This window comes from Paramisgurnus dabryanus, chromosome 24 (genome assembly GCF_030506205.2).
Source record: "Paramisgurnus dabryanus chromosome 24, PD_genome_1.1, whole genome shotgun sequence".
NCBI lineage: Eukaryota > Metazoa > Chordata > Actinopteri > Cypriniformes > Cobitidae > Paramisgurnus > Paramisgurnus dabryanus.
Window position 1 is genome coordinate 17,459,348 of NC_133360.1, and position 11,032 is coordinate 17,470,379.

At 35.2% G+C, this 11,032-nt stretch overlaps 2 protein-coding genes and 1 long non-coding RNA gene across 3 annotated transcripts; 1 reads left to right on the forward strand and 2 right to left on the reverse strand.

Moving 5' to 3' along the window:
* The first annotated feature begins 468 nt into the window (after positions 1-468).
* On the forward strand, positions 469-3,748 carry LOC135775087 (uncharacterized). The gene is made up of 5 exons (XR_012335953.1): positions 469-877; positions 1,079-1,163; positions 1,564-1,638; positions 3,082-3,138; positions 3,260-3,748. It is a non-coding gene; the product is annotated as an uncharacterized lncRNA (long non-coding RNA).
* A 1,805-nt stretch (positions 3,749-5,553) lies between these two features.
* Positions 5,554-7,061, reverse strand: LOC135720956 (uncharacterized). The gene is made up of 4 exons (XM_065243074.2): positions 6,799-7,061; positions 6,613-6,700; positions 6,084-6,251; positions 5,554-5,949 (listed from the first exon to the last, which is right to left on the reverse strand). The coding sequence occupies exons 1-4, from the start codon at positions 6,906-6,908 to the stop codon at positions 5,554-5,556; spliced, it is 762 nt and encodes a 253-aa protein (XP_065099146.2). The 5' UTR covers positions 6,909-7,061.
* Positions 7,062-8,036: 975 nt separating this feature from the next.
* Positions 8,037-10,767, reverse strand: LOC141281606 (uncharacterized). Its single transcript, XM_073813530.1, has 2 exons — positions 9,122-10,767; positions 8,037-9,034 (listed from the first exon to the last, which is right to left on the reverse strand). The coding sequence occupies exon 1, from the start codon at positions 10,711-10,713 to the stop codon at positions 9,358-9,360; it is 1,356 nt and encodes a 451-aa protein (XP_073669631.1). The 5' UTR covers positions 10,714-10,767; the 3' UTR covers positions 8,037-9,034; positions 9,122-9,357.
* Positions 10,768-11,032: the final 265 nt, after the last annotated feature.

The following is an 11,032-nucleotide window of genomic DNA, read 5'->3' on the forward strand; positions in this document are numbered from 1 at the left end:
TATGTATATTAAGTGTACTAGAAGTACATTGGTAATAAATATATACTTAATTACATTTTTAAGAAATATGCTAAACTTAAGAATATTTTTAATGTATTTATATTAAGTGTACTAGAAGTACATTGGTAATAAATATATACTTAATTACATTTTTAAGAAATATGCTAAACTTAAGAATATTTTTAATGTATTTATATTAAGTGTACTAGAAGTACATTGGTAATAAATATATACTTAATTACATTTTAAAGAAATATGCTAAACTTAAGAATATTTTTTATGTATTTATATTAAGTGTACTAAAAGTATGCTGGTAATAAATATATGCATAATTACACTTTTAAGAAATATGCTAAACACAAATGTACTTCTAGTGAAGTTTTAGTATATTTGGATAAAACATACTTTTTTCAAAACATGATTCATTAATTGTAATAAGCTAACATTGAACTTTCCTCTAGCCTTTCAACATTATATCATTCCGATTGCACAATAAGCTATTTTTTCAAAGATTTGCTTAAAATCTTACTTGTTTAATTTCAAAATCTTACTTGTTTAATTTCAAACAACACACGTGACACACGTGACTAAACCTGATTGGTTGTTGTCATAGTAACACGTCACGGTGCTATTTGAAACTTGTTCAGTTTAGTTCAGTTGTTCACGGTGCATGCGGTTGCTTGCATTAAACGTATAAACTGTTAAATTAGATGGCGACTTTGCATTAAACGTATTTATTTAATTAATCGGCGATCATATTTCACCAGAGGACTAAGATAAAACAACTCGATTTAAAATATGAGCAGTTTTAGTGGATCTGACGTTGAGGGAAAAAGTATTTCGCTTTTTGTTTGGAGATGAACGAGACAACACGAGGGTAAGTGATGACAGATTTTCACATTTCTTTATTTAGTTAACTATTAAATAAGTAAAACATTACATTACATTTAACCCAGCTTCTTTATGTAACGTTATGTCTGTGTTGCGTGTGGTAATTGGAACATGTTTATTATCTGACTAACGTTAGGCATTTCTCTTAAGCATTTCAGAAATCATTAAAACCTTTCATTTTTTTTAGCACAGCGACATAAATATGACCAACCAGATCCCAAGTAGACAGGAACAAATGAAGATATAGCGCATAGAAAGACTTATTCTTGGTGGTAAGTTTGTTGTTGCTATTTGATTTCACGTTTAAGTTTTTCTAATGTTTCTCTTGCAACGCTAACGTTAGTTTAAAATGAATGTTTGAGCTGTCTTACCTGAAAATACCATGATATGACCATATGGTTATTATAACTCCAGTAATGTTCAATGGCTAATGTTTATATTAGTTCAATCTTGACAACCTTATTGTCTTTTTGTTTATTTTTAAATGTATTTCTAATTACATATGGACACAAAAATGACATTGTAAGAAGGGATACTTTTATGAGAGATTGTAAAACTGCCGAGGCTGGGTTTGATTATATTATATTGTCTTAATATATTGTACTCGGGGTAAGTAAATCTTAAAACGAAAACAAATCATTAATCATCATTTACCTGCCTGTTGTTTTTCAGATCAACTGCTATTGACATTTTTGAATCGGGGCAAATGTGTAGTGAAGAAAAACGTTTGCAACACATCCATTCCAGGTGGCTAATTTCTGTCCTTTTGAATTATTCTTGTAAAAAACGTTTTTTTATTGTAAAGCTGTAAGGGACTTGGCCTAGTCATCATTGCACCATTTGGCAGGGCACCAGACTAACTTTTTTTACTAGGAGCACAGTGGCCCCCAACTGAAAATTTTAGGGGCGCAACCAGAAAATTTAGGGGCACACACGGTAAAACAACATGCTAACCAAATATTCACATGTCTACTAATTTAGACTGTATTACTAATAAATACTTTAATTATAGATTCAGAAAGTACAATGTGCTGTTTCAGATTAGTGTCATATCCACTGATCTATATAAATGACTGGATTGCACATGACGTCACACTTGTGAAGCCACCGCGCCGCCATGTTGGTATACCCAAACGTTCTATTTAATCAATGGACGTTATCAGATTTTAATGATAAAACATCACTTTACTCATCTTCGTTTTTATATCTGAAGTTACCCTGTACATTATTACAACACAAACGTCCAAAGCATGTAAATAGTTATTTACTGAAAGTTGTACATTTTGCATTTTAAACAGTTATTATACATTCATCTTTATTACAGTATCAGATCAGCAGACAGACCGCAGCATATTTAGTATTAATGACAATAAACGTGCTCATTCTGAAATCTAAATAAATAATCATGCTTTGTACAGTATGTGCATGCAATAATTTGCTAGTTTTGTAATTATGTTATCTTAACTTACAAGTTACCTAAACTTATTTAGAGATATAACGCTGACCGTCACAGTGTAGCTGAATGTCAAAAAAAACTTTATTTATACCCGTGTCATTAGCAAATGCAGCAGACACACTCACCTTAACGTTTTTTTATAAATCCATTATCCTGCCCGATTAAAACATAAACATTGCAAATAACACCAGAATTAACAAATAATTAACGTACACATATCCTAAAAATTAACCTTGTGTAACTGATACGCTGTAAAGGGGGTAAATTTTGATCATGATTTTGAATGGAAGTCAATGACGCTCTCTGCCGGTTGGGTATACCAAGATGGCGGCTCGAACTCTGCGCTGGCTTCACCTCACGCAGTTACGTCAAGCGTTCTATGCGCAATCCAGTCATTTATATAGATCAGTGGTCATATCACAAAAAAAAGGTCAAATTTGCTGGTCGCACATGTGCGACCGGATGTAAAATTCAGTGGCACACTCTCAAATTTAGGTGGCAAAATGCCACCATTTGATAGCAGTCTGGAGCCCTGTTTGGCATCATTTCTGATTTCCTTAAATCTCCTTAAACAGAGGTGAACCTTAAGTTTGCAAGACCACAATAGACAAACAATGGAAAATGATCTAGGTTCAAATAAAACACAATTATCAATGTAAAACATATCCTGTAATACACACAGGTTGCTTTATTTCATGAGCCTGTTCTAATCCTATCTTTATTCCCACTTGTAGAGTGCTCTGACAGATAAAACTGACACGCTTGATGAGGACACAGTCAAGCTTTAAAAGGTAAACTGAGAAGTTAACAAAACTTCCATACATGCATATCTATGCCAATTTATTTTAAACCTGGATAGCCAAATGTTCATTCATTATTGGTTAATTGGTATATTCTGTTTCCTTTTCACAGCCCGTGTGATAAAGCAGTCTTTAATTACTACGGTGTCTGAATTGCAAGAAGAAGTCACCCTCCACTTAAACATGTGACATCTAAACTGTTTTGTGTTTTAGTTCAGCTTTTTATAGGTTTATCTTAAGTTGGTTAAAGGCAGAGTGCACTATTTTTGAAAGCCAATGTTAACATTTGAAATTACCTAAACAAACATGTCTCTACCCCAATAGAATCTGGACCTTCTTTTGATAGAGCCACCACACACATACGCAACCCCGGCAAGGATGTCAGTTAGTAGACACGCCACTTACTGCTGGTTGGCTACAAAGTGTGTTTTGGTAGTCGGCCCAATTTCCTTTTCCAAAGCGTTTTTCAAACATTGTGCACTCCGTCTTTAAATTGCACTTAAACATTTTTTTTCATTAACTTTTTATGCAGAGAATTACATTATGATTATTATATAATCATTGCTTATGAATATTTAGTGATTGCATATTCATAGTGTACTTTTCATTAATACACTTAATGTTAATGTTGTACAATTTGATAGAAGTAGCTCTGTAATTGCATTTCTCTGATATTTGTTTTATATGTTTCTCTTTGGTCAAGAGATTATGTATGTCTCTGTGCTTGATTAATTTACTTTAGGTATTTTTGTAATGTACACAACACAATATGAAGTATATTAAATTGTTCTGTATTCAAAATCTGTGTATGTGTCTTAAAATTTAATGATTTTAATATAACATTTTAAATATTAAAAACAGCTTTATAATAAAATAGAAGTGTAATGCTAATACATTTCTATTAATGTAATGCTAGTATATTTCTAATATGCTGAAGTACTATTAAAGTGTTCTTAAAGCACAGTTAAATTAAGCTTTAAATGTATTCTAACTGTATTTTTAAGTGTATTAGAAGTGCATTTCAAATGAATTTTAAAGAAGTACACTTAAATTGCACTAAATATATTTGAAGTTGTTCCAATTTAACACAATTTCAATATATTAAATATAATGCAAATAGATTAAAATTGACTTTAAATATATCTTGAAAAGCATTTAATATATTTGAAGTGGGTTCAATATAATACATTTAATATGCATTTAGTATAGTAGCTTTTAAATATATTAAGTATATCCAAAAAATACTATTTAAATATATTTCTTTTTCACCTGGGTATGTTTGGATACTTCTTATAATTTTCTGTATGTTTGCAAATAAATTCTCCATTTGAATCAGTTTTTCCTTACAGTAAAATGTGTCTTATGTCAAAGTCACGTTGGTGCCTTTATTTTATATCACCGACATCTTAGCAAGATTATAGCTTACCCTTGGGGTCAAAGGGTGAGTTTGAGTCCTGGGTTATGATAAGCAATTGTATGGCCTACTTTATATACTTTAACTCTCAAGTTCACATGTAAAAAAATACGTGATCACATGAAAAACCCATGTGATCACATGTGCATAATGTGATGACAATTTTTTGTGCTTCACATGGAAATTCACATGTGATTCACACAAAAGTGTTCCAAAAGCACACATTTCCCATGTGCAAAACACATGTTCTGCATGTGATTCTAACATGTTTTCATGTGTCACATGTGATTTTAACATGTTTTCACACAATAAATTTCACATGTGAAATATGTGCTTTTGGAACATTTTTGTGTGAATCCCATGTGAAACACATGTGATCACATGTGCATAATGTGGTGACCATTTTTTTTACATGTGCCACATGTGATCCACTAATTTCACATGCGTTTCACATGGGATTCACACAAAAATGTTCCAAAAGCACACATTTCACATGTGAAATTGAAAGGGAATTTGCATGTGTTTCACATGTGAATTTGCATGTGCTTCACATGTGAGCCCATGTGTTTTACATGTGAGCCCATGTGTTTTACATGTGAGCCCATGTGTTTCACATGTGAGCCCATGTGTTTCACATGTGAATTTGCATGTGTTTCACATGTGAATTTGCATGTGTTTCACATGTGAATTTGTATGTGTTTCACATGTGAATTTGCATGTGTTTCACATGTGAATTTGCATGTGTTTCACATGAGAATTTGCATGTGTTTCACATGTGAATCTGCATGTGTTTCACATGGGATTTTGCATGTGTTTCACATGTGATCTCATGTGTTTCACATGGGAATTCACATGTGATTCACACAAAAGTGTTCCAAAAGCACACATTTCCCATGTGCAAAACACATGTTCTACATGTGATTTTAACATGTTTTCATGTGTCACATGTGATTTTAACATGTGTTCACACATTAAATTTCACATGTGCAAAATCACACACATGTGATCACATGTGGCCACATGTGTATTGCACATGTGGCCACATGTGTATTGCACATGTGAGCATGTGTATTGCACATGTGCCCACATGTGTATTGCACATGTGAGCAGATGTGTTTTGCACATGTGAGCACATGTGTTTTGCACATGTGAAATACATGTGCTTTTTCTGTAAGGGTGGCCTCACTCCCTTCGTGGCGTTTCTGTTCCTTGATGGACTCTTCAGTTAAAAAATCTAAAATTGGATTACTTTTTCTTTTTTTGGGAGATGGAGTTGGGGGGCTTGCTACCACCATGGAGGAAGCTGTGCTAGAGGCTGTCTCTTCTGATGAATTTGGCAATGGTCCAGTGGTGCTGAGAGCAGGAATTTCACTGAAGTCAACACTTTCCTAGGAGAAAAAAATGATATACGGAAGTAAATAAATGCATAATAAGTCATTATGTACGGTATCATCAAAACAACAATGATCATATTACTGACAACCAAAATAGCAAGATTACATAATTTTATTTAAAACATTACCATGGTGAGTGTTATGGGTTTCTCATCAGTGAATGAAGAAACCACCACAGGAGGATCTATAGAAGGCCTGGAACCCAACACCTCATGCATTTCTTCAAAATACTGCCACGAAGAAGCAGTTACCTCTCCAGCATCTGTTCCAGAGCCAGTTTTTGGTGTTTTTAGGTCCTGAAGGAAGACACAAGCAGAATATTCATAATAATATAATAGTGAAAATGTCTTTACTATTTTATATATTTCACTAAATTTTACAGTAGTAATTCTATGAAAAAGACAATTATAAGAAATTCTTCTCGATTGTGTGTGCATTTTACAATAATACAAAACGTACTGAAATGGACTGCCTAGATTGTGTTAGATTTTCAGGTAACACTTTACAATAAGGTTTATTACTTGAACATTAGTTAATGTATTAACTGTTGTATAAATTCAGTTCATTATTAATTTAATAAACATTAATTAATTAATGTAATGTAGTTCACTAATTAATTTTATTCTTTTACCGAATTTCGTAGACAACATTGCTTACCTTGTATTTCTTCTTTAAATTATCCCACTTCTTTGATGCCTGTTGGCCAGTCACCTTTCCCTCCAAACCCAAGTCTTTTATAAGTGTCCTGTACCATTTGACCAAAATGAACAGTAATGAAGTGCACATATGTCACAGTAACATTGAACAGGCACAAGCAACATAAACGTTTAACAGATAACTCACTCCCAAAGTTGTTTTGCAGTGTATTTCGATCGCAAGAAGCGCTGCTCGTTTTCAGCATGAAGAACATAAGAACATAACCGTATACATGAACACAAGATTAAAGGCAACATAAAACAAGTGATTATTTGTTATTAAAATACGTTTTAATGTCAAAAAATACTTACATTTATGGGTCTCTCTGTTCGCTCATTCGGCCATGTTGGAAATTTATTATAACCCTTCGTCTGAAGTGTGCTCCCGAAAAATCTTCGTTTGAAGGGCTACCTGGCCCTTCCCCCTACCCCTTTCCCTCCAGCCAAAAGAAAATTTTGAGACACCCCTACCCCTTCACGTGAACGTGCTAAACAAAGGGTAAGGGGAAGGGGTAAGTGGTAGAATTGGGATTGGCCCTATGTCTACCCTACATTAAGTTGTAAGTTTTTGACTGCTTTGCGTAATACTACGAAAAAGCGTGATTATTTCAAAAAGGACTTTTATATATTTTGATATGAAACTCAAAAATGTATATAAATTGTTTTGGTGTATTTTGTTTACACAGGCACACTTCATGACAGTAAACATCGGTATCAAGATGGTGTGATTGATCTATACCCTAGAATAAGCTGTGACATTATGAGACGTACGTGCTACTGATGCTTTTGTTATTTTTTTGGTGCATTCCCACACTATACAAACACATTGCTTGGCTCCTAAGTGCATACACTTTTGCCTTTATAATGTCATTCTAATTTTTAGGTAAAAATTTATTCCATGAGTCAGGGTTTTGTCTGAATGTCAACATAATATCCAAAAACTTTGATATAAAAAGTGATTTATTTTAATATTTTACACTACTATGTATTTTTTTAAATACATTGTGCATGTGTATGTTTATTGTACTTAATGAAATTACATGCAAGGTGTAATTTGTTTCGCAGGGTCACATAATGAACAGCAATCTTACAGACAACCGAAAGAGGCATAGTATTGTTTTCTTGTGTATTGTTATACACCTAAAGATGATTTTTTTAATCGTACAATTATGGTGTTATTCATTCATTAATGTGTCCTTTCTTACCTTAAATAACTTATCATTTTTCACTACTTTTGTTTTTAATGTCTATATAGTATTCTCTACTATCCCAAATTCTTGATTGACGCCCCAGTACCAGAGGGCACCCCAATCCCAGAGAGCATCCATCTGAAAGCATGTGATAGCAATTTAATACTAATCAAGGAACTGGCTTTACTGACGAGATGCGCATGATATCGCATGTGATTTATCGTGCAGCCCTAGATTTTACATTAGTGACAACCCAGCTTAGAGTATAAACATTTACATTTCTCTGAATCTGAGTTAATAGCTACATATACAGAGCATATAATGTCTGTCATTGCTCAACCACAAAGACCTAAAAGTACAGACAGCTAATTTCATAACTAATGCAGTATTACACTGTGAAGTTATTTACTGTTAAAATATTACACTACCATATAATTAACTATATTTGTCCAGGTGAGGTAACACAAGAAAAAAATAACAGGATGGAGACTACCTGATTCTTTGCCTATGGCCTCAGCTTCAAATCCAAGAAGTAAGAAATGCTATATGACTGTGTATTTTGCATTATGAATATGTAGCCAGTGGTTAATTGAAACAACACAGGATACAAAATAAATTACTTTGGGGCTTTATTCTGGCTGCTGCCTCTATGTAGGTCAGCGGTCGAAAGGAGCCAGTAATTATGAACAAAAAATAAAATTGTACTGGTTAAATTGTTTCGGTTTCTTGATGTACAAATTTAGTATGAAAGACAACTGATTAACTGATTTAAATCAAATTAAATTAAATACAATGCCAGGGATGAATACATCAGGCTAACACAATAACAATAGCCTAGTACAATTTCCGGAATGAAATACGGTAGAGGCTAACAGTCAAATGCAAAGCAGTACATTAGTTTACCATTAAACTTCACAATTATCTGCATTTACTTTACACAATAAGAAAATAATAAACAGCTCACACAGTATTCAATTAGTTTTTAACAGCCCTTAAACAGACATGAAATGCTTTTAATACACCCCAATTCTTAATATGACATTACACTTACATTCAAGAACACTGGGCTTTAAATAAGAGAAAGAAAATTAAATTAACATTTGTTACAACACATACCCAGTCCTTGCACGTGTTTCACGCGTGATCAACCCAGATTCAGTGCACACAAACTCTCATGCGTTCTTAATAGACGATCTATAAAACAATTGTCATTTAACACATATGTAGTATGTAAATATAACATTCAAACATTCTGTTAACTGGTCTAGAATGGATATTTACCTCATCAAACCTTTATTAGGTGTTTATTTGATCAAAACCGGGAGCTCTAGCATGCGATCTGCTCTCTCTTCACTCAAAACTAACTCACTGCACACTGCCGGAGGCAATGCCGTAAAGCGAGTGTCGCAACACCCACTCTTAAAGGGGCCACGACCAATTTTATGTCAGATGTCATTTTGAAAGGATTACTCCACTTGGCTACATTCTCCCCTGCTAAATGTCATTGTCCTCGATGACTAATACATATTTTTTACTTCTTTGACAGCTTCTCTAAAAAACACACTGCCTAAGCTGGTTAACACTTGAGAAAAGACTTCAGGGCTAAGTGACACTGCATTACATGCTGATCTCGGTTCATTAAAGAGATTTGAGTGCAGACCAGCATTGGCCCTTTTTGATCGCCTAGGCATTGGTACAGGCCTTTCCAGTACTGGTTTCTCCACTTCTGGAGCGCGGTTAGCGATAGCGGCAAATCTTTCGGAAACAGAATCTTTCTGTTCAGTGCTAGCTGAAACCAAGTTAGATTGATCTACCAATGCTCCATCATCCGTGAAATTTTCAATCTGTGTTGTCTCTTGCAAACTAGGGTAAGTGACTTCCTCTAACACAACAAAATCAGGATCAGATTGCACTTCAACCAGCTCAGATTCAGAACCTTCTTTAGGCTGTGGTGTTGAAGGAGGATGGCTCTCCATCACCCCTGGTTCAGGAGTATAAATGACACAGGGCCGCAGGTCAGCTCTATGCACTCTCTTTATAGGGCCACCCTCAAGAGGCTCAACGGTGTGTGTGGTACCCTGTACATCTATGACTTTGTATACGGTAGGACTCCATGAATCCTGTATCTTATTCCTACCCAAGGGTCTATGACGCAGATACACCTGCTGACCAACATTGATCAAAGGACAATACACCTTGTCATTCAGAGGGGCTAACCTCTCAGCGGCCTTGTGTTCAGCGAATTCTCTTGCCTTTTTGTGTGCCTCTGTCAATCTTTCCTGATGCACAACTAACCAGTCTTGTTTTCTGTCCACAGGCTGTTCATGACCTAGCAGGGAATCGACTGGAAGGTGTGGATGGACTCCGAAAAGTAAGTAATAAGGTGAGTATCCAGTGGTTGCATGTGGTGTGACATTGCATGCATGAACCAACTCAGCAAGATGTTCTGGCCAGCGTCTTTTCTTTTCAGGGGGAAGCGTGCGCAGCAGATCATGTAGCGTTCTATTGAAACGCTCGCACTGAGCATTGCCCTGAGGCCGGTAAGGTGTAGTGCGGGTTTTCTTCACACCATACATTTTACACAGCTCGGCAATCACTTCACTTTCAAAATTTCTTCCCTGATCAGAATGCAATCTTTCAGGTACACCATACTTCATGAACCATTCCCTCAATAAGAGTTTAGCAGTAGTCTCAGCTTTCTGATCTCTAGTTGGGAATGCTTGTGTGAATTTGGTGAAGACGTCTGTCATGATTAACACACTTTCCCGACCATCAGAGGAGGGTTCAAGCACAGTAAAATCCACTGCCACTACTTCAAGAGGTCTGGACGCTAGAAAGGGCTTCATTGGGGCATGTATCCTGGGCTGTGGCATTTTTGTTAAGATGCATCTCTGACACTTTTTGATCCACTGCTCCACGTCATTATACATTCCCACCCAGAAGTATCGCGGTCGCAGCAGACTAACAGTGCGCTCAATCCCCTGATGTCCCATGTTGTCATGCACACTTTCGAGGACAGATTCTTTTAAACACTCAGGTAGGAGCAGCTGTTTAATTTCACCTTGATGTTGATCTTTCACAATGTGATAAAGCAAACCATCTTGTTCCTGGATACTTTTCCACTGCTTTATCAGAGATAGGGTGGACTTAGAAAGTCGAGATCTGTCAGAGTGGGAGGGCTTTTTTCTGCAT

Coding starts and splice junctions, on each gene's coding strand:
- LOC135720956 (XM_065243074.2), bottom strand. CDS start 6,908: ATGTTGCCTTTAATCTTGTGTTCATGTATACGGTTATGTTCTTATGTT. Junction 6,701..6,798: donor ACTGCAAAACAACTTTGGGA/GTGAGTTATCTG, acceptor CAAATGGTACAG/GACACTTATAAAAGACTTGG. Junction 6,252..6,612: donor ATTTAAAGAAGAAATACAAG/GTAAGCAATGTT, acceptor GTCTTCCTTCAG/GACCTAAAAACACCAAAAAC.
- LOC141281606 (XM_073813530.1), bottom strand. CDS start 10,713: ATGCCACAGCCCAGGATACATGCCCCAATGAAGCCCTTTCTAGCGTCC.